Genomic DNA, 27385 nt, shown 5'->3' with positions numbered 1-27385 from the left:
GCACTCTACTTAAGATATATCTTTTTAATATTAAATATTTAAATATACTTTTAATTATTATAATTTACTTTTCTTTCTATTTTAGTCTCTATACTTTAAAGTTTAAGTTTGATAGAAACCCTCCATACCAAATTTACCTCCGGGAGACTTTCGCTAGTATTGTAATACCTGAACTTATTGTGACAAATCATGCACTTCTTTGCATACTCAAAACCAAACTACATTTTCATGGACATTTGTTTCTTGAACTATTTAGTTTATTTTTTTAGAAAAATAAACACAATCGATTTAGTTATTATAGGAAATATAGAAGTGGTAAAAATTATCCAACATTTCTTACTAGGTAATAAAAAAAATCTTTTTCAACCCAACAAATTTCATTCTTATCCAATTAATGTTTTCTCAATTTGATTTGTCGCCAATTTCATTTTTACATTTTAAAATAATTTTTCATTTCTTTCCAATACTCTTTTTTTAATAGAGCAATTGTTGACCACCGATTTCTTAACAATAGTCATTTTTACTACAAAACATGGGGTGTAACAAAAATTTTTGTAACTCAAATGTTTTAGTAATTATTGTGCATACTCTTAGAAAAAAAATAACTCAATCAAACACATTTTTTTAAGGAAAAACACAATTTAATGATGTTTGGGAATATAAAAAATAATTCCAACCAATTTTAATAATACCAAGAAATAATATCGGTATGTTATATTCCTAGGAAAAATATTCTCAAAATTAAAAAAACTATTTGTGAAACAAATTACCCCTTTAGTAACAATGTATGTTTTACTTTGTTACAACATTTTCTTCTGTTGGGCACAAACATGTTAAATAATTTAATTTAATGTCAAGGTTTTTTTTATCCTCATTCTATCAAATCGTTCAATCAAATAATGGGCATATAAATGTTTCTTTAAAATTTTGCAACATGTATTTATTGAACACTAATTATTTATAGAACACAGACACATTATTGCTACAAAAGGTTATCTTGAGAAGAAAATTGAGCATCACAAACTTCAGAGACCTGACACAAGCTTATAATCACAGAACTGACAGTTCTTTAATATGGGAACAAAGAGATAACTCTCTCTCTCTCTCTCTGATATGTATATATCGTTACATCATCTTTAAACTCCCTTTGAACCACTGGCACATGAATTATCATCATGTTGAACAAAAAAAAATCATGTTGAGCAAAAGTCCTTTGAATCCCTCACTCAAGCTGAGTTGATCTTCTCGTCAATCAGCATTGGAAGCTTGTTCTGGATAGGACCAACATCCTTCAAGGGCATGTCTAGAATCTGCAATAGAGCACTGTTATATTATTATACCACACTGAAAATTGAAGGCCACCCCAAAAGAGTAAATTAAGTAGCATAGCTAGAAAAAAGTAAATGCAGAACAATATGTTATTGCCTCACTGGTGTACCTTTGGTTGATTTTTACCACCAGGTGGTAACACTGCACCGCCACCCCTTCTAGTTCTGGCAAGAAGGCCTTTGGTTACTGGAGACATTATCAAATCAGTTGGGCTTGTATATCTGATAAAATTAAAAAAACACACTTTAAGATTTAAGATCTCACATATTGACATCACTGACCCAATTATCAACTAATCTGCATGTTTTGTCCTTAAAATTTCATAAAACCACTACATATGAATATATTTGACATCATTCACATATATGATGAGTTTAATTTCAATGTTGTTTATGTGAAAACTTCGACCGTCAAATAATTAAAAATCATATTATGTATGGTTTATTAAATAAGAAGTATGACTTACAAAAATTGTAATCTTTAATAGATTTCAATCGATTAGTGAAAAATTGTAGACATTATTTGCTCTTAATATATAAAAGGATAATATTACCTTTCTGGGTATTTGAAAGCCTTGGGGACTCTAAGACGATTTGGGGTAACAGGTTTGTGCAATTCATTTGAGGAGTTATTATGATCATTGGGGTCTTGTTGTTGAACTGGAGCTGGTGTTTTGCATTCAGGTTCGGGTGTTTGTGGTTGAATTGGAACTTTTGGAGGCGTTTTGAGCATGTTTTCCTTTTCCATGAGATTATAGTGTGTGCCACCACGGAACAAGGAAAACGTGTGTTGATTGGAACAAGAAGTTTGAGCATTGGAAGAAGTATATGAAAATGGTGGAAGATATAGTGACCATGTGAGCAAAAAGGGTTGCAACGGTCGAATTGTGGTAGGCTTCAGGCGTTAGCAGAAGAATTAGGATTCAAATATGTTGTCCGTTGGGGATGAATACAACCAACTATAAAATAATAAATTTCTAAAAAATTACAAGAATAACTACTAAATAAAAAAACACAAAATCCTCCTTAAAGTAAAGCTCCTCTTCTCTCACTACTTCTAGGAAATGACTTAATACATTCCTCCATACAAATTCTATATAATTACGAATTTGAATATTTCATAATACAAAATACATTATAAATTGCTTAACCCTAATTTAAAACCCTCTTCTCTCACTAACTCTAACGGGCCTGTCCCATTAAGCTTAAATATTAATACTTTTAAATCATTAATTATTTAAAGGTTTAATTACTTATTTAATCTTTATAGTTTTATTATTTATATTTTTTAATTTTTATAGTTTTAAAATGATTTTTTAGTCTCTATATTCTTAATTATCTGTCTATTTATGTAATTTAAAAGTAATTTTTTTAATTCTCATAATTTGTATTTTAATTTTAAGACACCACAAAAATTAAAATATAAATGATGGAACTAAAAAAATTCTATAGGACTAAACAAATAGGAAAACTAACACAATGAGTAATTTAACTTTATTTAAAAAACAGTCAAAACTCTCTTCTTTCACTATAAAGTTATCTTCTACCCTAGAGAAACAAAGCTGAAAAAACACGTTGCCTTACTCTTAGCATTAGGGTTTTCTTTCTCTCCTTTCATTCTCCAGTTGCGGCGCCACCTCTTCAAGTCTTCATTCCTCCTTGTCCTAGACCTTGCGATTGTTTGTTCTCTTAACTTGCTTCTTACTCTGTTTTGACTTCCTATAAAGCCACCAGCAAAAATGATACTTCTCCATATTTTCTGTTTTGGCTTTCTAGATAGTGGTTGTGATAGTGTTGTTAGATGACACTGTTCGAAGCAAGTCCTTCCCTATTGATTTTGGTTGGTTATCTTTTTAGGTTTTGATTTTGGTTTTTGCGGTTCTGCAGTGGCGAATTAGAATCAAATTCACATCTCAGACTTCAGAGATTTTCAAATCAATGAGAATGACAATTCTGTTGCTGAGCAGAATTTGCTATTTCGTTATTATTTTTTATTATTGAATTATTGAATTCTGTTTTTTCTTTTTTTTTTTTTTTTAAATTTAGTAGTTAAGTTGTATTGACGAGAGATTTCTGAGAAGGAGTCTCATGCTTTGTGGAGAGCAAACTCATTACGGTGTTTGCATATTTCTCAAGTAACCGTCATAAATCAATGCTCCCGGCGTCGACGGCACCGCCCTCACAGGTGGCACCTCCGCCGGAGCAGTCTCATATTCCATTGCCTTGTGAAGCGGTGTCGCCGCCTTTACCATTTGGGACTGGCCATGAGACGAACATTACAATCCGTTTTTTCAATTTATCTTTTTTAGAACATAGGGTAGTACTTGCTCTGAAATTTGAAATAATATTTTACTTATTTTGTTTAGGGAGGTTCATTGTGTATATCAAATTTAAACTCAATAAATTGTTAGGGTTTTTATGCTGGCGGGAATGGAACAGTAGAACTTATGTTCTTTGTTCTTTTTAATTGCTTTCTGCAGACAATTAATTCAAAGACATTTTGATAAACAACTGTTCCAATATCGACTCTTGTGGATGAGTAGATTGCTTGGTATTTTTATTCACTTTTCCTCCTTAATTGCAATAAAGGGTTATATTCCTTCTGCCTATCTAAATATTATCACCTGACAGTAAATAAAAGGAGCTGCAAGAAAGTGTGGCAGGGGAGTTCAATTTGGAGAAATGGAACGCCACAACTGCTTGTACATGGAGCTGCATATCTTCTGTATGATAGGTTGCACACTTGATATGATTATCACATTGCTGATGTTTGTTCAATTTGTGGAAGCATGCTTACAACAACATTCATCAAACCTTAAAATTGGCCAGTTCGTAAGATTGGTGGGCCTCCCCCTGGAAGAGTTCCAGAAAAGGGCATTAGTCATACAAAATTAGGGTTTATGATTCCTTAGTCTCTGTTTCACTTTCGAATTTTGCTTTCACATTATGCTTCGCTATCTGGTCGATGTGGATTAACTTGATTCCCATTTGATTCGTTCCCTTGAAGCAATAGCGATTTGTGTTGGTCTTTTTTTATCTCTTCCACAATCCCTTTGGTTTTGGGAGAACACAGGAGCAACTAAATCTAATTTTCTCTTTAAGATGTCATTTGTTTGTTGTGGGTTTGCATTTTCTGGTTGATTGAGTTACGATTATTTTCAACTGTGATGAGCCAATAGACCTGTAATGATTTGCGGCTATGATCGCAATCATTAATGAACATCTAAGGGACTGAGTTATCCAGTGTTTTTTTTCTTTTCCAGTTTTCTATTTTTTCTTTTACATTTTGGTTTTGAAAGTTTGGTTTTTGTTTAATTTTTACAATATGTTCTTTTGAATTGGGGTTAGTGTTTGAAAGGCTTCAGCTTTCTTTGAGATTTTAGCTTGCACTTTTTCCACTGTGTTTGGTGATGCTTAATTGAAGCCCCGATATGTGTTCCTCCTCGCTATCCGTTGTTGCAATTTTGATGCAGCATTTGGATGTCGGGGAACTTAATCACTCTTTTTTGTTTGTCAGAAATTTGGTTTTTCATTTTGAGGTATTTACTATGAAATATTGATGTTATTGCTTTCATTCCATTGGGTTGAGTCATTTATTTGGGGTTAGATCATGTTTTCTTACTACTTATAATAGTTTATTTATGATGTTGTTTTGAGATTTTGGTGGGTTATGATGAAGCTGAATATATAATCCAACACTTGATCTGAGTTATTATGAGTGATGGTAAACAATTTCTATGCTTCTGAATCTACACCTGTTTTTGAGTAACTATTTTCACTATTATTTTTCAATTGGGCCTGTTAGGTAGGTTTTCATGTTCTGGAAATATAACCATTTTTTGTATGGGTTAGGTTATCTCATTTAGTTTTACTGCCACATTTTTGTATCTTCCATTAGGGAAAGTGCTTGAAGCATTTGTGCTTACACACAAGCATTAGCTTTTGTTAATTGACCCATTGACATAGATTGATTAGTGGATTGACGTATGTTGATTTAATATGATTAGTGGATCGACGTATTATTATTTGCTTAGAAGCTCCCTTTATTCCCGTTGCTAACATCATGTGATGAATTTGGAAAAATCTTAGGACACCTTCCTACACAGCAAACATTGCTGTGGATGAGAATAAATTTTCCATGCTGATGATGTGCTTTGTTTCTGTTCCACTCTTAGTAGGCCCAACAAAATTGGTGATATTATGTTTTGGGTTTTGCTTTTTTCTGGTTGATTGAGTTAGTGGGGTTACGCTATTTTCAACTTTGATGAGCCTCCAGACCTGTAATGATTTGCGGGTATGATCACGATCATTAATGAACATCTAAGGGACTGAGTTATCCAGTTTATTTCCTGTTTTTTTTTTTAATTTTTTCTTTAGATTTGGGTTTTGAAACTTTGGTTCTTGTTTAAATTTTAATATTTTTTGTGATTGGGGCTAATGGTTGAAAGGCTTCAGCTTTCTTTGAGATTTTTGCTTGCACTTTTTAACAATCCATTGGTGCAATTTTCATGCAGCATTTGGACGTTGGGGAACTAAATTGCTTATGTCAGAATTGTTTTTTTATTATTTATTTTTGAGTTAATTTTTACCACGAAATGTTGATGTTATTGATATGTTGCCATCGGGTTGAGTTATTTATTTGAGGTTTATAAGATCGTGTTTTCTTACTGCTTATAATAGTTTGAGATCTATGTTGGTTTGAGATTTTGGTGGGTTGGGATGAAGCTGAATATATAATCCAACACTTTATGAGTTATTATGAGTTATGGTAAATGATTTCTTTGCTTCTGAAATTACTTATCTTTTTTTGAATATATAATCCAACACTTATCTGAGTTACAATGTTTGTTTTTTTCTTATTATTTTTTTATCAACTTGGCCCGTTCGATAGGTTTTCATGTTTTGCTATAACCTCTTACTACAGGATCCTTACCTAGCCAACATTTAGATTCGGTTCTACCTAAAATTTTTTGGTTGACTCCAATGTGTCCCACTTGTCTCACCATTGCCGATCAGTTTTTGGATATGAAATGCAGTATTTCACGTATTGGAGAAACATAACACCATTGCCGATCAGTTTTTGGATATCAAATGCAGTGTTTCACGTATTGGAGAAACATAACACCACGATTTGGAAACTCCCTCCACATTCAGTCTCAACATTTTGCCTTGCCTCCACTCTCTTCCGCCCATTACTACCGCCCTCTCTAAACCCTACTCCAGTTTGAGTGGTAGCTTTTCTGGTGGCATTCCAATGGCGCTCTGATTACTGTTCCGGCCACCTGCAACTGTTCCACTTCCAGCAACCTTCATTATTCCTTCAACATCCCTTTCCTTCTTTTTATTTCAACCCGCACTGAGAATGTCTTCACCCACTGATCCATCAACCCTCTCAGCTCGTTCAGCCACCACCAACATAGGGGATCTAAGTAGTCGTCATCATTCTGCTACTGCTATACTGCCATAGCATTTTTGGAGATCCACTATTAACTACTATGATTGACATATGTTGATTAATGATTAGTGTAACATGATTATTTGCTTAGAAGTTTTTATTCTCATTGCTACGTCATGTGATGAATTTGGAAAAATCTTAGGACACCTTCCTACACAGCAAACAATGCTGTGGATGAGAATAAATTTTCCATGCTGATGATGTGCTTATTTTCTGTTGTACACTTGGTAGGCCCAACAATACTCAAATGGAGGGAATATTTGTTTTTTAAGATTGGCGATACTTTGTTGTGGTTTTGCATTTTCTGGTAGATAGGGCTGCGCTATTTTCAACTGTGATGAGCCTTCAGACCTGTAATGATTTTCGGGTATGATCACAATCATCTAAGGAACCGAGTTATGCACTGTTTTTTTCTTCCAGTTTTTTAATTTATTCATTTATTTGGTTTTGAAAGTTTGGCTTTTTTATTTAATTTTTAAATATTGTAATGAATTGGGGTTAATTTTTGAAAGGCTTTCTCTTTCTTGAGATTTTTGCTTGCACTTATTCCAATGTGTTTGGCGACATTCTTAATTGAAGCCGATATCTGTGTTCCCCTCGCTATCCATTAGTGCAATTTTGATGCAGCATTTGGACGTCGGGGAACTAAATTGTTTGTCAGAATTGGGTTTTTTTTTATTCAGTTGTTTTTTACAGTGAAATGTTGATGTTATTGTTATTTTGCCATCGGGTTAAGTTATTTATTTGAGGTTTATCAAATCATGTTTTCTTACAGCTTATAATAGTTTGAGATCTAGGGCCGTATTGACATTTTAGGGGTCCCAGTCAGAACAGGGGTATATATATATATATATATATATATATATATATATATATATATACACACACACACCATAGATCAGTGGCGTAGGACCAAATGGACAAATAGAAAGTAAGAATGCAATATGATAAAACGGAAATCAAAATATAAACTTTTAAAAACACATATCAAAGGCACATCAGAGACCGGTTTACAAATTTCAGGTTTTCATAAACAAAGAAATCGAAGCGGCGACAGAACCACACAGGATCGGTAAAAAGAGAGAAGAGGGATGGAAAATAGAAATTTATTGAAACTTGAAAGAAGCGTTTACAAAAGTTGTTCTTTCAGAGCACCTCTTCTCAGAAACCTGAAAAAAAATGACCAAATGAAAGGGTGCCTCACAATATGATTGAGGATTCCTTATAGCCAAAATTCTTTGACCGGTAATTGTCGGTAGTTTTGACCGGAACTATTTGACTGTTTGTTACAGAACAATTAGTTTTGATCGGGACTTATTTGCTACAGGACAGGTAGTATTGTCCAAAATTACAAATTAATTAACAACAACCAAAACTAATTAATCATCTTCTAATGAGATGCCAAAACAATCATCCTCATTCTGGTAGAAAGGATCATCATCTTGGTCATCAATGTCTTCTGAAGATTCAACATCCTTCTTTGAAGATTCCTCCTCTTCTTCTTGTTGAAGTAGCTGGAGAACTTTCTTAAGGTTCTAGGCAAGGTTTTCTTTGAATTTTGAACTGACCAAGAACGCCGCAAGCTGAGATTTCTGATTCAGAAATAATGATGTTTCTGGATCAGTAGGTTTGAGAAATTCGGGGTGACTCTGGAACCAGTTCATAACTTGGTCTGGAGCAACCTTTGAGGTATCAAATTGTGTCCACCATTTTACAAAAGCATGTTTCTGCAAAGGTGAATATTGCTTGTTGTTTTCAGTTTTCCCATACCTGTATTGCCATGAAAAGATCCATGACAAAGCAAAGGTGGAAAAATACATTAGATCGGCTGGAATTCTTGATTCCTGGTTGTTGAACAATCTATTGAACTGTTGAAATCCTTGTTGGACTTCTTTTGGAAAGATTTGTGGGATTGGATCAAAATAAGTCCACAATTGGAAAAATTAGTTTGGAAAATTGTATACAGTGTTATTTTTGAAATAAATCAACCACGAATGCTTGAATTTATTGTTCTGATGCCAAAACACATTGGTTCAGCCATCAATATAGTCCCAATAAGTATCTTGCTGGGTCAAAAGGTTCAGAAAACTTTTTGGGTTGGTTAAGATTAGTCCCGTAATGTCGTGGCTACATTACTTTCAAAATTTGGATTGTGGAATGAGTATTTAAGCTTGGATCTTTTGAGTCTTTGAAATGTTTGATGGATACTGAATTTGTATCTACTAGAATAAATTCATAGAACTTTCTGGTTTTATTGAGGGCTGTTGGCCTATAGTGGAATCCTTGAGGGAAGATTTTGGCGGTTGCTTTGAAGGGATTTTTGTCCCAATATTTTGGTTCCATTTGGAGGACATTAAAAAATTTATTTTTTGGGATATAGTTGTTGGTGGGTTTTGGTGTTGGATCTTGTTGAGCCAACGTTCGTTTTTCTTTTGGGTTACAAACTGTCTTGGTTTGTTTGGTTTTTTGAATTTGTTTATGGAGATCTGTTTCATAATCATCGTCTGATTCTGAGGCCATTTCTGCCCAGTTTTTTTGGGCTAATTTTGGGATTTTGGTAAGGCCTATGTCTTCTAAAGCCTAAAGGGTTTGAATTGACCAGGCGTAGTCAGCCACGGTTTGTTTTGCTGTTATTGGTTTTGGGGGAGTCCTAAGTAGATGAGTCAGGTTTAATGGTAGCTATTTGGGTCAATGATCTTTCAATTTTTGTTTTCTGGGTTGATGACCCAGTCTGGGTAGGTGACCCAGAGGATGATGAAGTTGTCTTCTTGATTATTGGCTCTGGTAGAGCTAAGAGAACTTCTTTTTCTTTACTACCCGATCTTCTTCCTCTCCTGGAGGAGCTTGACACCTTAGGAGGCATCAGTATTTTTCTGTAAAAATTCACGCGTGAGGTGGTCAGGTAGAGAATTTGAGGTGCCCTTGATGTATTCTATTTCAAAATCAAAGACACTTAAGATTGCTTGTCATCTGGCAAAAATTTATTTTGATGCAAGATTTTTAACATCTTTTTGAAGAATGTCTTTGGCTGACTTGCAATCAACCCTTATTAAAAAATTTTGATTTAGTAAATCAGATTGAAATTTGGAAATGCACAAAACAATTGCTAAAACTTTCTTTTTAACAGTTGAATATTTTAATTGTGCAGGATTCCAATGTTTTGATGTATATGCAATGACATGATCTTGACCATGTACTCTTTGTTTGAGGATGCCACCATAACCTATGTCTGATGCATCGATTTCGACAATTTTAAATGCCTGAGGAATCGGAAGATACAGACATTTTATAGAGTGGACTTTGAGTTTGATTTCTTTAACTGTTTGTGTATGGAGATCAGACCAAGGAGGCAGATTTTTCTTCGGCCTATCATGCAATGGTTTGACAATATTGTTTAAATAGGGGACAAATTCTCCTACATAAGTTAGACAACCTAGAAATCTTTGTAAATGGGTCTTGTCTAAGATTTGGCTGGGATATTTGTTAGCAAACTCTATTGACCTTTCTAATGGAATGTTTGTACCTTGATATATATTGTGACCAAGTAATCGAATTCGAGTTTGAAAAAGATTGATTTTTGATTTGGAGACTGCCAACTCATTCTGTTTGATGATATGGATGAAAGTCTGGAGATGTTTGAAGTGTTGGTCAATGTTTTGGGAAAAGATTAAAACATCATCTATGTAGACAATGACAAATTTTGAATAGGGATTAAAAATATCATTCATAATTTTTTGAAATTCTGAAGGGGCATTCTTCAGTCCGAATGACATCACATTCCATTCATATTGCCCGAAAGGTACAGTTAACGTTGTTTTGTACCTATCTGATTCTTGGATTTGGATTTTCCAAAATCCAGATTTCATATCAAATTTTGAAAATATTGTTGCAGAATTTAATCTGTTAAGTAAATCTTTTTTGTTTGGAATAGGATACCTAATCCATTGTAATGCTTGATTCGATGGTTTGTAATTTATGACTAAGCGGGGTGTTCCTCGCTCAAGCTCAGATTGTTTATTGACATCAAAAGCCGCACAAGACCATGGGCTTTTGCTCTTTCGGATTAAGCCTTTATCAAGCAAATCCTTAATTTCCTTTTGGCAATATTGAAGGAGTTCTTCGTTCATCTGAATTGGTCTGGCTTTTGTGGGAATTTTTTTTCCCTAAAGTCTTTCTCATAAGGGAGATCAACAATATGTTTCTTTCTATCCCAAAATGCATGTGGCAAATCAGAACAGACAGTTGATTCGATATGACTTAATAAATATTGAATTTTTTCTTTTACCTGGGGTTTTCTTAGTTGTATCTGAATATTATTAAAAGATACTTCTTCTTTTAAGAAGTTAATTTGGTTAATCTTATTTTCTATAAGATTTATATTCGTGGATATTGGTTTAGTAGAGAAATTAAATATAATTTTTCTTCCTAAATAATTTGTAGTTATTCCTTCATTAGATATTTGAATGGGAAACAAGGCTCTAATGAAGGGAGTTCCTAGGATCACTTCGTTCTTAAGGTTTTTTACCAGAAGGAAGTTTGTGTTAATCCTAAGACTTTGGTTTTCGATGATTGCATTTGATAACTTAAAATTAATCTTTAATTTTGAGCCATTTGTTGTGCTTAATTTTTCTGAGGTTTTCTCAAAGAATTTTGTAGGAATTAATCCTTCTAAAATATAGTTTGAATTAGCCTCTGTGTCAAATAGGGTCATTGTATCTAAAACAAAATCATTAATAATTATTTTTATGTTTATGTAAAATTTTTAGATTTTAGTCTTGTGGATTAATCCCATAAACATATCATCTTCTAGATTATCTGGTTGGTTTACTTCGCCGTTGTTGACAATTTCAGAATCACTATCTTCCTCAAGCTGAGAAAGAATGATCTGATGAATTTCTTGTTGTTGATGAAGTTCTTTCACTTCCTTTTTTAGATTGTTTATCTTTGTTTGAAGATCTTGGATTGTTGTTGGTTTGGCTGAAGAGTTTTCTAATTTTTTGAATATGTTACTTACATCAAATTTATTATTTGTAATAAAATCCTTTTGTCTAGGTTTTACCTCTAATGTTTTCTTGAGTTTTTTCAGAAAAACCTTCTTTTTCCTGGGGTCAGGTATGGAATTGATTGCTTCAAACAAGAGATCTTGTTCTCTTGTTAGAGTATTGATTTTCCCATCATCATCTGTTGATGATAGTTGATCATCTTGTTGGATTAGGTTTAGGTTTTCATCGGAAAGCATGGAGGATGAAGTTTATGTTTCTTCCTCCGAGGTTTCTATAAGCAAATTGTTTATTTGCTCTTCAATTGCTGGTTCTAAGTTAAGGTTTCTTAACTTCTTTTTTAGTCTACAATATTTACTAATGTGGCCTTGTTTTCCACAATTGTAACATGTTATTTTTTATTTTATTTGTTGTTTAGGATTTTTCATTTCTTTACTGGTTGATGGTTTGTGTGGGTATCTTCTTCTTGGAAATCTCTTTTTATTGACTGGTTTATTCTCATGGATTTCTCTCCTAGAGGATTGCTTTTTCTTTTGTTTCGGACAGACCGGTAGACCAAATTGTTCGCAGAAGGAACCTAAATCCTTCTTTGTTTGAGCCTTTTCTTTGGCTAATTGCCTCTGAATTTTGTCATCCTGACAAATTTTTAAGGCTACCTTTTGGACATAAGAAATTAATTGACCGTAGCTTAAGCTTTCATATGGAATGTCTCCATTGGCAGATTGACTACGGATTTTATCTTTAACCTTGTCTCCTAATGATCTGGGAAGACCGGCTATAAATTTTTCTTTCCAAAAAGGTTGTTGACTATCTTCTCTAATGTAAACCCTAGTTAGGAAAGTATCTTTGTACCACCTAAAGTCTGCTAATATTATACACTTAAGGTTTGACAACAATTCTGCAGACCTATCTTTCCACAGAGATGGGTCTCCAATGAAGTGTTGAGCTATTGTAAAAATTAATGTATTAACAGCGTTAGGAATCTCTTTATCATCGTCATTAGTAATGACTTTTCCATTGAGATTTGTCTTAATCGCACTGTAAATTTTTTATTTTTCTTCATTCGTGAGATAATTATCCCACCAACCTTTTAATTGTCTGGAAAATCCTGCTACTAAAATGTCTATAATGGTTTCTTCCGAACATTCATGGGAGGTTTGGTAGGTCGTAGCTACCATGGTCATATGTTGGAGTGTGTTCATGATGCTATACTCCATTTGTGCATATATGTTCCATTAATAGATGTTCCATTGAGATCTGTCTTAATCGCACTGTAAATTTTTTATTTTTCTTTATTCGTGAGATAATTATCCCACCAACCTTTTAATTGTCCAGAAAATCCTGCTACTAAATTGTCTATAATGGTTTCTTTAGAACATTCATGGAAGGTTTGATAGGCCGTAGCTACCATGGTCATATGTTAGAGTGTGTTCATGATGTTATACTCCATTTGTGCATCTATGTTCCATTAATAGATGTTGTTTGCACTAAAACTCTTAAAATTATTTTCACTTCTTTCTTCTAATAGAAGGTCAGGGACAGTTGGACCTTGATAATATAATTTGGAGGGTACTTTCCAGTGTTTGGAATTAATTGGTGAATATAATATATTAGAGAAAAAATTAATTTTTTGTACATTTGACTTGTATGTCATATTTTAATTTGAATGAAAACGAAAAAACAATTTTAACGTATTTATAAAAATAATTAAAAACACATGGGCTTTTTATAATTATAATTTGTCAAATTTTTTGGATTTCTTTTAGCTATGAGTCCTGGGCGCTGTGTGGACTTGCTCAGGACCGGCGCTGTTGAGATCTATGCTGGTTTGATATTTTGGTGGTTTAGGATGTAGTTGAATATAATCCAACACTTGATTTGAGTTATTTACTAGTGAGGGTAAACAATTTCTATGCTTTTGAATATGTTTTTATTTTTATTTTTCTTTCAATTGGGCGAGTCAGTCGTAATGCTTGATTTTTTTTTAATCTTTATGTTGAGTTCCTCATAATCTTCATGTGTCTTGTGTAGAAACGTAAGTCCTAGAACGTGTCAGTCAATTTGTTTTGAAATTATTCATCAACACGTTTTCAATCATTCCACGACTAGTTTTACATCAAATATTTGAATAGACGAGAGATTAAAAATATATATTCTTTCAAAAAATTACAACTGATCGATTGATGTGGAAAGTGATTGGATTATCAATGTTTATGTTAATTAATGTTATTACTTGATAATATAAAATAAAAATACAAGTGATAATAATAAGAACAAAAATTTCATTAAGAGTTTGATTGGCAACTAAAATATTAAATCCTAATTTTTTAATCCCATTAAACAATTTCATGTCAAACAAAAATTCTCTAGAAAATTGAGCTGAATCTCTCTTTTTAGAGTGATTCAAATGGAATAAAAATGAACACATACCATCTTTCAAGTATGTACTATTAAATTAACTTACATCATGCTAGAGAAGAAAAAGTAAGATGTTCAGTAAATAAAAAGTGCATTTTTTTGTGACCTTGTAAAATTTAAAGTTCAAACTAAACATACGTGCAATTGTGACCTGTACAGAAATTGTTATCAGGACACCACTCGAAAAACTAGTAAGGTGGAAAGTGAAATCATTGCAAGCAAGGAATGAGACTTTTTTTGTGCGGCTCCTTTTTTTCAACGGTCTCTTTTTATATTGTTCTTTACAAATCACATAATTTTAAAATTGAATCATAAAATTAAATATTAAAAAAATTAAATATTAACACAATTACATAAATAATACAAGAATAATTAAAAAAATAACAATAAAAAAAGTCAATTTTTAAAAAATGAGTCGTGTCACTGTCGAAATGACTTATCTATCGGTCAACAACAAATTATACCAAGATATTTTATTACACGCTGTTCAAATCTTGAGAAAATATTTTGAAAATATTTTATTATACAAAGTAGTATACATAAGTCAAAAAAATAATTTCCCAAGAAAATAAAGACACTAGTAATTTTGAGAAAAAAAAATGTTGACATTTCAGGTTTCTTTATAATACAGCTGATGTATCGTAATTTTTTTGATGGGTAGCTGATGCAATGTGATTTGAATCTTTTATGTCATTATTCTTAAATTTAAAATTGACGGGAATTTATAAATCAACTACCTGATTTATGCTTGATTCAATTTGATTGAGTAGAATAATTGAAGTGAAGATTTTGTTTTTAGTTAATGTGATGTAAATAAATAAAAAATTAAAACGTCACAATGCTTGATTTATAACATTCAATAACATAATTAAAAGTAGTAAATTTCTTACACCATATTTTCGTCAAATTTTCATGGAATTTACGTCCTGGTTCATAATCCGCCACGACGGAGCCGGCACCTGGGAGCCATGGGGTCGCCTTGAGCCCAACAACTCTAACGCCGTCGGCTACCGTTTTGAAGTCCTCCCCGGCACCGCCGTTTTGAAGAGGTACCTAATTTCCCCTATTCATCGAAACTCTTTATGTTGCTATTTAGTTAGGTGCTTTAGGGAACCCCAAGTTTAAAAAATGAGCCTCATTGTTATGTTGCTATTTTAGGATAATTAGCTCCTCGATTGTATGTTGATTTTGATTGTAAAGCTATGTGTTTTTAGTAATGGCTTGATTATGTTGAAAGGTGAAATGACAATATATCTGTGATTTTGGAATTGCAATCCATGAGAGGAATGCCAACAATGTGGGTTCAAATGTTCAATGGTTCTGGTTTTTTATGTTGTGTGCTACATAGAGTTTTTTTGAATAATGTTTGTTGTGTTATTAATGTTCTTACTCTGATCTGTAGGCAGAAAAGATAGGACTGGACTGGATGTGGAAGCCTTGAAAAAGCTAAACAAAAATAAGAAGTTGGTGAAGAATCTAGCTAAAAAATATCATGCCTCTTTTGCTTCTGAAGCTGTCATTAAGCAGGATTCATCGCCTTTTGGGTCCTGGTCTCAACAAAGCAAGCATGTATTGCCGTTATGTTTTTCTGGTTTAGGATTGTGAACTTTTTTTTTGGACAAATGATGTTTTTTGGTGATTTGCTTTCTGTTTTTTTAATCATTATTACACGATGGCATTGCAGTCTTTATTAATCCTTGGTCACTTTTGTGGTATATATATATATATATATATATATATATATATATATATATATATATATATATATATATATAAATTTGTAAATGTGATCTGTGTTATGTCATCTGAAATTACTCCCTTTTCCAATGGTTCATGGTATATTCAATCCCTTTCCCTGCATATATTGGATTGCTTAGTTTGTAAGAATGTCTATATTGTGTTGCTTTCTAATAACTTTTGTTGATTTTGATATCTTGTGTAACCTTGCTGGAAAGTTCCCTACACTTGTTACTCACCAGGAAACTCTTGAGTCAAAGGTTAACGAGTCTAAGGCCATGGTTAAATTTCAACTTAAGAAAGAGCTCTGCATGGGAGTAGCTGTGGGCAATGTTAATATGGAGGAAAAGCAAATCTTCCAAAATGTTCAATTGAGTGTTAACTTCCTTGTCTCCTTGTTGAAAAAGAACTGGCAAAATATGAGTAGTAGTCCACACTCAATATTTCTTAAACTCTTTGGTTTTGGTGCCTTCTTTTTTATTATGCTTTTCTTAAAGTTATATGTTCTTGTTGCTGTTTATGCTTATCACGTATGATTTATGAATGGTTATTGGTGTAATATAAAAAGCTCAGCTACTAGAGTAGTCTTCAATATCAGACGTGTATGGATTGAATCCATGATTATCACATAGGTTTTATCTTCTTGTTATATGGTTATGTAGATGATGAAAGGATTCTTTTTTCTATGTCTCTTCTTTTTACAATATGTCTGTCCAATACATTGTTAATGTGATTTCCCATCAGTGAATGAAAGTTTGGCCAATGCTGTTGTAGTTTGCATCTTTGTTGAATTTGTTGCCTATTGACTTTGGCAACATATGGCAGTGTTCGTTGATGAGAATCCTGAAACTGGTCAAATACAGGCTAAAGACCCAAGTGGAGAAGGATGAAGGCCCAAGTGGAGAAGGATGAAGGCCCAGAGGCAGAGACTCTATCAAGACTATTAATTGTTGCTGAAGGCCCAGATTAATTTGAAGACCCATGTCTATTTTTATCTTTTTGTTTAGATACACTATAAGTATTGGTTTTTGTTTTCAATAAAGAAACTTTTGGCATTTTCACAAAATTTGATGAGAGCTTCTCTTTGGGTTCCTTGTTGAACCAATCTCAGACTTATCAAGGTAATTCTTGTGGCGTCTATCCTGACTTATCTTCTTTTTGGAAGTGGCGTCATCCAAATCTCCGTAGCCTGTATCAAGCGATCCGCTCCTAATCAGGATCACATCATCTGGTATTAGAGCTTCGACTTTTGATACAGATTCTATCCTATCCTATTTTTTTTCTTTGTAATTTGTCCAGGTTCGTGTTTTGTCCTTGTTTTGTTATTTGCGTTCTTGTTTGCGTCTTGTTCCGTTCTTGTTTGAGTCTTGTTGCATTTTGGTTTTTTGTCCTTGTTCTGTTATTTGTTTTCTTGTTTGCGTCTTGTTGCGTTCTTGTTTGTGTCTTTGTTTCGTTCTTGTTCTTGTTCTTGTCACGTTTTTGTTCTTGTTTATTGTTTCTTTCCGACTTTCTGTCAAAAAAAATCTGTTTGAGTTCTATTTCAAGTTAAAAAAAAAGTTGTAGAAATTTTGAAAAAAAAAGAAAAGAAAAAAAGAAAAAAAAGTGGGTGTTTGATCTTTGAACACGAAATTGAGGCGGTTAGAGGCATTTTTTTTTGGCAAGTTTGTTATTCAAATCTTTTTTATTCTATCTGTTATCTTATTTGTTATCTTCCTTGTTTATTTTATTTGTTATCCAAATCTGATCTGTTATCCAAATCAAATCAAATCAAAATTTGTTATCCAAATCAGATCTGTTATCCAAATCAAATCAAATCAAATATGTTATCCAAGTCTAATCTAATATGTTATCCAAATCAAATCCAATCTGCTATCCAAATCAAGTTTAATCTGTTATCCAAATCAAATCTAAATCCAAATCAAGTCTAATCTGTTAAGCAAAATCAAATCTGATTTGTTATCCAAATTAAATCTGCTACACAGTCTATGATAATTAAATGGTCTTTCCTGTTATATATCTTGTGTGTCTAATTTGTTTCATCCAGGAACTTAAGAGGAAGTAAGTGGTAAAAGGAAAGAGTGAAAACATCACACAAAACATATATTGAGAGCATCAAATACGAGTGAACTACCATCAAAGAGAGAAACACGTGAGTAAAGTGTGGTGAGGTCCTGAATATTTTTTTTAAATTACTGCAAAATTCTTTGTTCCTTAATCATGGCAAGAGCTGGTGACAATGGTGGTGTATATCATCAATTGGACGAATCTCTGCACTTATAACTGGACGCGATGACTAAACAAATGCAATGTTTGTTGAACCGTAACAATGAAGAGCTCTACCGGCGAATAGAAGGACTAGAGCACCAAATGAATTCAAATGCTGGGAGACCTTATGGTGGCAACAGAAGGGTCAATGATGGATCGAACCGAATAGAGGGGCAAGACAGAATTGAGGGAGTAAAACTCAATGTATCCTCTTTTAAAGGTAGGAGTGACCCAGATGCCTACCTTGACTGGGAGATGAAGATTCAGCATGCATTCTTCTACAATGATTATCCTGAAGAGCAGAAGGTGAAGTTAGCAGCAGCTACATTCTCAGACTATGCCCTTGTTTGGTGGAAGAAAAATCAATGAGAGATGAAGAGAGAAGAAGGGCAAGAGATAGATACATGGACTGAGATGAGAAGGGTTATGCGAAAGAGGTATATTCCAACTAGCTACAGTAGAACCATGCGACATAAACTCTAGAGGTTATCCTAGGGAAGTTTGATTGTTGAGGACAAGGAGATGGAGATGGCACTAGTGAGGGTGAACATTGAAGAGGACACCAAAGCAGTACATGAGGGTTTCACCAACAAGATTTCTTTCCAGCACCATGATCAGAAAATTATTCTTAAACTTCTATCCCTTAGAGAAGTGTGTGATGACCAAATCATAAGGAGAGAAAAGAGAGAACAAGAGAGAGACAATAGTGAGGCACCCCAGAGGAATAGAAAAAGGAATAATGATAGACTTGAGAGATGGAGTGATACACAAGAGATAGAGAGAGTGATAATTCTAATCAGTTAACTATTTATGTTTCTCCTAGTGTTCAACCCTTATTGCAAGAATTTAAAGATGTCTTTCCCAAGGAGATTCCTCATGGATTGCCACCTTCAAGAAGCGTAGAACATCAAGTTGATCTCCTTCCAGAAGTTTCATTGCCTAACAGGCCAACTTACAACAACAAGCCCCAAGAGACTCAGCATAAGGATGCATAGGCCAAAGTTGAGTATGTGAAAAGATTGTATGACCAAGTGAAGGTGCAAATTGCAAAGAAGAATGAAAGCTATGCCAAGCAAGCCAACAAGAAAAGGAAGGAAGTGGTATTGAACCCGGTGATGATCCTGGACATTTAAGGGCAAATGTTTTCCAAGAAGGAGGGAATGATGAGAATCCTGAAACTGGCCAAATACAGGCTAAAGGTCCAAGTGGAGAAGGATGAAGGCCCAGAGGCAGAGACACTATCAAGACTATTAATTGTTGCTGAAGACCCAGATTAATTTGAAGGCCCATAATAAATATGTTCTAATTTTTTATTTATAATTTTTTTGGCCCAAACTGTTTTGAAGGCTCATGTCTATTTTTATCTTTTTGTTCAGATACACTATAAGTATTGGTTTTTGTTTTCAATAAAGAAACTTTTGGCATTTTCATAAAATTTGGTGAGAGCTTCTCTCTGGGTTCCTTGTTGAACTAATCTCAGACTTATCAAGGTAATCCTTGTGGCGTCTATCCTGACTTATCTACCTTCACTGGAAGTGGCGTCATCCGAATCTCCGTAGCCTGTATCAAGCGATCCGCTCCTAGTCAGGATCACATCATTCACTTTGCAATTTTTTCATTCTATTTTTATAGGCTCAATTCTACAATACCTATTAGATTGAATTTACTACTTTCTCGAGTTCATCATCATTGATTTCCTCAAGAATCAATCTGAAGGCTTTACATGTATTTTGGTGCATGTATTTTTATCACTAGAAAATTTGGAAGAGTATTATAATTAAACAAATGTGAATTTGGGAAACAATGCTCTTACTGTGGAACTTCCTTTTATTTCATGATGACTCACTTTGACCTTCTGCTGAGTGTACTGGATGGCTACAATGGGACAATTATGGCGTATGGGCAGACTGGTACTGGTAAGACTTATACTCTTGGATGGTGTTTCACTAACTGGAGAACAATTGTCTTAATTTGATTAGTTGGTTGTATTCATAGATCACTACCTATATTCCAGATTTTGGAAATGCAGGATGTGGACAAGTTATGTAAATGCTATTTTTACCTGTAATTGCTCACAAGCTTATGACTAGTTTACTTATCAGACAATAAAAATACTGCATGTATGTATATCAGACAGGTTAAGTTGGTAATTAATTTTACCTGATGCGCAATACTTACTTTCTCACATCTTTTGATAGCTCCCTTTAACCAAACCAATTTGCCATGCCAAGTTTGGAGGAACCACTTGCTATTGACAAGTTACCGAGCATGAATACCATTGATAGGATTCAGAGGTTCTTGTCTAGTTCTTGCCGTCCTAGAGTAGATAACTTGGGCATGGGAAACTGCTAGATTGAAGGACGAAGTTGCAGCACATCTAACAGCTGCAAGTGAGTCAAGTATTGCAACTTAAGTTAGAGACTTGATACATTTTATTGATCTATCATTCAACCTCCTTTTTCCCTCTTTTATGTTCTAATCACTGTTGTTGTATAGTTTTTAATCTGTTACCTGCCTACTATGTCCGTAATATCTTTCTCTCTGTGCAGTGAAGATGATGAAGAGTATACCACATAGACATTACCATGGAAAAGACACACAAGAGACTTATCTCGAGACGACTTCTTCAGTCAAAAGACTCTGACCAAAGGGAGGAAGTCAATGAAATTTGGAATGATTGATGATTCATTCTCTGATTGGCAAAGCCGTCCAAAATGCCATGCCAAAGATTTGCAAGGTTTGGCTTATAAGGTAATTCAGTGGCTGCATAATCTTCAATACTCTATGTTCAAGTTTTTCCTGCTACTAACTTAGCTATCTACACCTTGCCTCCTCGTGTTTCCAATTAAGTAATATATTTTAAACTTTCTATTGTCTGTTTATTTTATCACTTTTCTTTGTCTAGTAACTAGCATGTTTTCAATTTTTAATTGGAAAATGGCTATGATGCAGTTTCTGAATAGTATACCACAAAATGAATGAATTATGTGCTTTAAAAATAAAAGGCATGTGAAATGGTATATACATTGGAAAGGGACACCTGCCACAAAATGGACCCAAATTAACTAGATTTTGTTGTGTCCTTATAGTAAATATTTTAATTTAGGAAGTAGCCAAACACATGTCCTCATCTGAAACATAGTTAGGAAAATTTGGAATAATTCTTTCACATTTTTTGTGGACATCTAAAAAATTATATTATACATAGTTTCTAGATGAGACATTATTTTATATTTTATTTTGATATATTATTAGTGTAAAATGTTTGAATTTCATTAAAATGTAATAACAACATAAATGGTTTTTATATTATAATTGATTCAATTATAAATTATCATGTATAATAAGTAATGTGTCATTCATATGCTTTTGTCAAATGTTATTTTACACTTTTTTAGAAGTTTTTCTTCTTAGATAAATTTATTTTAAATTAAATTAATTAATTAACCTTACATTGAAAATTATTATATATTTTCAAAATTTTATATTAGTTAACATTTGTTTGGTACTTCGTCGATATATAATTGACAGGATAATATATATGAAAATAAGATTTTTAATTATTATATCCTAATAGTCACTCAATTTTTATAAACAATTATGATAATAGGAAATTATGATTGAATAGTTGAATTGTTAAACAGCATATCACATATACAGTTATTGAAAAGTATGTGTTAAGTCTTATATCAATAGACCAATCCCTATAGTTTCTGATAAACTCTAGAAGTCTTCTTTGTTGATGCATTTATTGCATGTATTGGTGATGCATTTAATTCTCTTGACTAAAATCTTCTTTGTTGTGCTTTGTATTTTCTCACAAAGTGGATGCCGTTCGAGTTCAATAATTTCTATTTCAAAATCAATCTGTGATTTGTCTGGTCAAAGCTAAATGTTTTGATATATATCTCTTCCATTTTCTGAGTTAAGTGAAATATTTCAAAGAAATAAAAATACATACGAAAAGAGTGAGAGAGACCAATGCACCAACTACTTTGAGTTTGATTCAGGATTATGCTAGGGGAGTGTGAGCTACCCAGAGGGTGTAGTTTTTCTTTTGTTCCTGTTTTTCTTTTTATCTCCATTCACAAAAAAATTAAATACATTAAATATATCATCAATAACAAATATAATATTTAATATAACATTAAATAGCATTGAATGCATATATTAATAATATATACTCTCTTTGTTCAATTAATAATATATTCAAAAATAATTTATAAAAGGAATCTATACACATGATATTTTTTTGAGTTTTAAGCAATAAACTTATTTATAATTTAAAAAAACTAACGAAATGTCACAGATTACATTAATTCTTACCATCAGAATGGAAATATGATATAATTATTATAAGCTTTAAGCAATAAATTAATTTGAAATTAAAAGAATAAATATTATAAATTACATTCTTAACATCAGAATGATAATATAATAATTATATTGATTGTTATGATTATTTGATTGCAATCAATTTTATATAATTGTAATTTTAAATAATTAGTTGTTTTAAAGCATATTTTTAATTAATTGATGCTAATTAAAATCCCTAATTGTTAGACTAATTAGACTAATTTAATGATGATTTACTTAATTAATGGATTAATATATAACAAAATCGAATCTATATATTAGTATAGAATAACATATTATAAAGATAAATGTAGTTAAATTTTAATAATATTAACTTGACCAGTCAATTAAAAAAAAAAACTGGACCAGTCAATTTTAGTATAGAGTAACGTATTATAAAGATAAATTAATGTAGTCAATTTTTAATAATATTAACTGACCAGTTATTGTAAAAAAAAAACAACACTTGACCACTTTGGTAAAATAAAAATCTTGACCAGTCAGCTAATTCTCTAGAATTAATTCTATTGTAATTAAATTTTAATAATATGCTTATTATATAATTAGAGTAACGTATAAAGACTCAAAAAATAAAAAATGGAAGCATAAAGCATGTTATTATAAACCATAAGTTGACAAAGGAGCATATAAATCAGTTAAGACTAAGTTTTGATTAAAATCTCCTTTTAAATCACTTTTCATGCAAGACAACTAATGATCAAATTTGTCGTTAATAAATTTTAAATATTTATTCTCGTATTAAGACCAATATCAAATTATATTATAAATAATTAAACGAGGTTATATTCTTTAATGTCTCGTACAATAAAAGTAAAAAATAAAAACAGAAATATGTAAAATCACAAACTACTAATAGGCATAAGAAAATAAAAAAAATTAGAGAACATTAATTTTTTTAATTTTTGTGATTTTGGCATATAACTTAAGTTAAATATCTTTTTTTTTTTCAGAATGTTAAAAATCCTATAAACTTAATTAGTATTTGGTTTTAGTAACGTTCTTTTTTTCTTTTACCATTCTTTTTACAATTCAGTAATTAAGAAGTATAAAATAATAAGTTACAAATTACTGATATTATAGTTCAAAGAAAATAAATATTTAAGAATCACAAAGTTATTGGAAAGCAAATCAAGAAACTATTAGGCATGTTTGTGTTATAATATTAGGATTGAAAAAAAATTCTTAATTACATTAGTTTACTACATATTTATGGTTAAATTAAAAAATAAAAAATAATTTAATTACAAAAAAAAATTATATTACAAATTCAAAAAATATTAATAATTTTTTATTTTTATAAATAATATTTACCTATGTACCACACGGGTCATAAATATATATATATATATATATATATATATATATATATATATATATATATATATATATATATATATATATATATATATATATATATATATATATATATATAACATTTAATGCATTCAAATTAAATACATATATATACACCTGAGTCACCAAAATGGATCCTTTTTGCAACTTCTAGACAACGCGTCGGTTACTTTGAATTTTATCTTGGATTCAGATGCTATGGGAGTGTGAGCTACCATAAGGTGCAGTTTTTTTTTTTTTTTTTTCTGTTTTTCTTTATCTTTTTATCCCCATTAAAAAATGAAATACAATAAATATATCATCAATAACGTATGCTATATTCAGTAAAAAAATAACAGATATAATATTTATATACATAATATTTAAAACATTAGTTAATTACTTTTTTCTACTTTTATATATATATATTCAAAGAAGGGCCTCTGAATCCATTTAAAATACAAAATGATTCCAACTGTGTTAGTTTTACCATATCCAGCTCAAGGGCATATCAATCCCATGATGAGACTCTCACAAAAGTTGGTCGAAAATGGATGCAAAGTCATTGTTGTGAACACAGATTACGACCACAAGCGAGTGGTGAGTTCCATGGGCGAGCAACAACATAGCCTTGATGAATCACTACTGAAGTTTGTCTCAATCCCCGATGGTTTAGGACCAGATGATGACAGAAACGATATGGGCAAGGTTGGTGAAGCTATGATGAACATCTGGCCACCTATGCTTGAGAAGCTCATAGAGGATATACATTTGAAGGGTGACAATAGAATCAGCTTAATTATTGCAGAATTGTGCATGGGATGGGCCTTGGATGTTGGGACTAAATTTGGAATCAAAGGGACCCTATTGTGGCCTGCATCAGCAGCTTTATTTGCCCTTGTATACAACCTCCCTAAGCTTATTGATGATGGGATCATAGATTCTGATGGTGGTAAGAATATCATACTCTACTATATTTCCGAACTTAATTGTTTGACTTCATTTGGAGTCTGTTTGGATAAATTTTGTTATAAGTACTTTTATCTTTTAACTAGTCTTTATTCTTTAAAACTCACTGATGTTTTCCACTGATTTTATTGCCATTTGAACCCAATTTGGAGGAATATCAATATCAATAAATTTGTTGTATATTAGTATTTATTTAATTTTGTTTTACATTGTAGGATTAACACCAACCACTAAAAAGACCATTCACATATCACAAGGTATGGCTGAGATGGACCCGGAAACCTTTTTTTGGTTTAATATGGGTGACACAGTAAACAGAACGACAGTACTGAAATATTTGATGCAGTGTACACAAAGACTGAATTTAGCGGAATGGTGGCTTTGCAACACCGCAAATGAACTTGAAGATGGGCCATTATCCTCTATTCCTAAGCTTGTACCAATTGGTCCATTGTTGACAAGTCATGATGATACAATTGCAACTACAAAATCAATTGGACAATATTGGGAAGAAGATCTCTCTTGCATGAGTTGGCTCGATCAACAACCTCGTGATTCTGTGTTGTATGTTGCCTTTGGTAGTTTCACTCATTTTGATCAAAACCAATTCAACGAACTAGCTCTTGGATTGGACCTCACCAATAGACCTTTTCTTTGGGTTGTGCGTCAAGACAATAAGAGGGTATACCCTAATGAATTCTTGGGAAGTAAAGGTAAGATTGTTGGTTGGGCTCCTCAACAAAAGGTGTTAAGCCACCCTGCTGTAGCATGTTTTGTCACCCATTGTGGTTGGAATTCTATCTTGGAAGGGTTGTCTAATGGGGTTCCTTTCTTGTGTTTGCCATATGTGGGAGACCACATTTATAACAAAACATATATTTGTGATGAGTTGAAGGTTGGGTTGGGCTTTGACTCAGAAAAAAATGGACTTGTGTCACGCATGGAGTTAAAAAGGAAAGTGGAGCACCTCCTTAGTGATGAGAACATGAAATCAAGGTCTCTGGAGTTGAAGGAGAAAGTCATGAACACCATAGCCGAAGGAGGTCAATCTTTGGAGAACCTTAATAGTTTTGTCAAGTGGGTTAAAGAATTAGGATCGACATTTTATGCATAATTTTTTAGTTATGTTAGCTGAAATAAATAAGACCAAAGTGTTGAAGAAATAATATATGAATAAGCTACAACTAGATGTCAATCCTAAAACTTAAGATAGGCATGAAACTGTATCAAAAGTTAGTAAGTTTTTAAAGTGGTTGAAGTGTTTACAGGGTTTTCGTTGTTTGAATCGTTCACTTGGTTTAATTAAGGGCAAGACAGACAGTATGGTGCTGTACTTTTTTTTTCCTTTTTTGATATGGCTTTGTAATAAGACTCTTGTAATAAATTTCGATCGAAATTTATTATGCTTCTAAAAAAATCATGAAAACTTGTGAAAATGTAATTGTTTCTTTTTATTTAAAGAACAACTTAGTTCTGACAAATCCCTTGCAAGATACAACTGAGCGATTACTATCCTATCCAATTTTTCAAAATTTTCCTAGCAATCTTAATTCAACTATTTGTTGTGTGTTTTTGAAGAAATTCATTGACGAAATCAAATAAAATATTGAATTGAATATACTAAAACTTGATTTAAAATAAAACTTGTAAGTGATAACATGTCTTACAAAACCAAATTATTGGCTCATAAAAACAAACTACTCGATAATGTCTTACACAATCAAACTTATCAATGTCTTGCAAAAAGAAAAAGCAAAGTAATATGCAATCAGTGACGTAGCAACTACATGGACCCCTTCCTTTCAGCATTTTCCTGGGCCAAGAAAAAAGGGGCAGGTAAATCACTACTACATATACTACATTTTGTAACATTTAACATGTAAGATGAGTAAAAATGTTTTTTTTGTTCTAAAAGAGTAAAAATGTTACTAATTCTGATTAAATAATATTTTGTAACATTTACTAAAATAAACGTTGTCAAATATATGTATTATGTGGCTCATATAATTTACTTTTCTTTTTCAAGGGGCTTCAAATTGGCCCAGCATCTTGTTTCTCAATGGGCCATAATTGAGAGCTTCCCTTTCTCTTTGCCAAGAGTCCCAAAATCGCCACTGCCTCAGCAAAATTGAGATTGAGTATGGAGGATTCACGTAAAAAGTAAAAACCTAACTCATTTTTTGCGAGTCAAAGAATTTTGTTGTTTGACAATTCCTATTCTAGGTATTCCAATTCCAAATTTAAATCACAAAATGCGTTCTATCTGGATATCTCTCTAAATTTAAACTCGAAATTCCATTTCAATTGATAGAAATTAAAGAAGCAAACAGAGTGAATTCGGAATCAAAATGGTTTGTCTTTGAATTTGTAATCAAATGTTTAAATTAAAAACAAATAACTGTTAAAACACCAAGAGAGTAACTGATACAATCAATTATTAGAATATATAAATACTCCTGTGATCAAGCAACAACACTTGCAGCCTGAAGAAAAATTAACAATGA

General features: G+C 32.3%; 2 protein-coding genes, 2 long non-coding RNA genes, 7 other non-coding genes and 1 pseudogene across 11 annotated transcripts; 11 read left to right on the top strand and 1 right to left on the bottom strand.

Annotated features, from left to right (window-relative positions):
- Window positions 1-979: 979 nt before the first annotated feature.
- On the bottom strand, window positions 980-2215 carry LOC100815031 (uncharacterized). The gene is made up of 3 exons (XM_003554825.5): window positions 1883-2215; window positions 1439-1550; window positions 980-1310 (listed from the first exon to the last, which is right to left on the bottom strand). Exons 1-3 carry the CDS (start codon window positions 2074-2076, stop codon window positions 1227-1229), a joined length of 390 nt encoding a protein of 129 aa, XP_003554873.1. The 5' UTR covers window positions 2077-2215; the 3' UTR covers window positions 980-1226.
- Window positions 2216-2878: 663 nt separating this feature from the next.
- On the top strand, window positions 2879-7437 carry LOC106797521 (uncharacterized). Its single transcript, XR_001386692.2, has 3 exons — window positions 2879-3007; window positions 3809-3879; window positions 3960-7437. It is a non-coding gene; the product is annotated as an uncharacterized lncRNA (long non-coding RNA).
- On the top strand, window positions 3207-3298 carry LOC113000596 (small nucleolar RNA R64/Z200 family). Its single transcript, XR_003265928.1, has one exon. It is a non-coding gene; the product is annotated as a small nucleolar RNA R64/Z200 family (small nucleolar RNA).
- Window positions 4486-4569, top strand: LOC113000508 (small nucleolar RNA SNORD25). The gene has a single exon (XR_003265842.1). It is a non-coding gene; the product is annotated as a small nucleolar RNA SNORD25 (small nucleolar RNA).
- Window positions 4684-4827, top strand: LOC113000616 (small nucleolar RNA snoR136). Its single transcript, XR_003265948.1, has one exon. It is a non-coding gene; the product is annotated as a small nucleolar RNA snoR136 (small nucleolar RNA).
- LOC113000609 (small nucleolar RNA snoR31) lies at window positions 4993-5081 on the top strand. Its single transcript, XR_003265941.1, has one exon. It is a non-coding gene; the product is annotated as a small nucleolar RNA snoR31 (small nucleolar RNA).
- Window positions 5583-5666, top strand: LOC113000509 (small nucleolar RNA SNORD25). Its single transcript, XR_003265843.1, has one exon. It is a non-coding gene; the product is annotated as a small nucleolar RNA SNORD25 (small nucleolar RNA).
- LOC113000603 (small nucleolar RNA snoR31/Z110/Z27) lies at window positions 6894-6988 on the top strand. The gene has a single exon (XR_003265935.1). It is a non-coding gene; the product is annotated as a small nucleolar RNA snoR31/Z110/Z27 (small nucleolar RNA).
- Window positions 7111-7184, top strand: LOC113000510 (uncharacterized; annotated as a pseudogene).
- On the top strand, window positions 7293-7436 carry LOC113000614 (small nucleolar RNA snoR136). Its single transcript, XR_003265947.1, has one exon. It is a non-coding gene; the product is annotated as a small nucleolar RNA snoR136 (small nucleolar RNA).
- A 7507-nt stretch (window positions 7438-14944) lies between the features above and the next one.
- LOC100800975 (uncharacterized) lies at window positions 14945-17004 on the top strand. The gene is made up of 3 exons (XR_005890071.1): window positions 14945-15250; window positions 15604-15770; window positions 16764-17004. It is a non-coding gene; the product is annotated as an uncharacterized lncRNA (long non-coding RNA).
- Window positions 17005-19667: 2663 nt separating this feature from the next.
- On the top strand, window positions 19668-26202 carry LOC100800437 (UDP-glycosyltransferase 83A1). The gene is made up of 5 exons (XM_006603844.4): window positions 19668-20119; window positions 20402-20593; window positions 20753-20954; window positions 24412-24864; window positions 25097-26202. Exons 4-5 carry the CDS (start codon window positions 24432-24434, stop codon window positions 25993-25995), a joined length of 1332 nt encoding a protein of 443 aa, XP_006603907.1. The 5' UTR covers window positions 19668-20119; window positions 20402-20593; window positions 20753-20954; window positions 24412-24431; the 3' UTR covers window positions 25996-26202.
- Window positions 26203-27385: the final 1183 nt, after the last annotated feature.

The sequence above is a fragment of the Glycine max genome, chromosome 19 (genome assembly GCF_000004515.6).
Source record: "Glycine max cultivar Williams 82 chromosome 19, Glycine_max_v4.0, whole genome shotgun sequence".
NCBI lineage: Eukaryota > Viridiplantae > Streptophyta > Magnoliopsida > Fabales > Fabaceae > Glycine > Glycine max.
The sequence above is the reverse complement of the archived record's forward strand: the minus strand, read 5'-3'. Positions and strand labels throughout refer to the sequence as shown.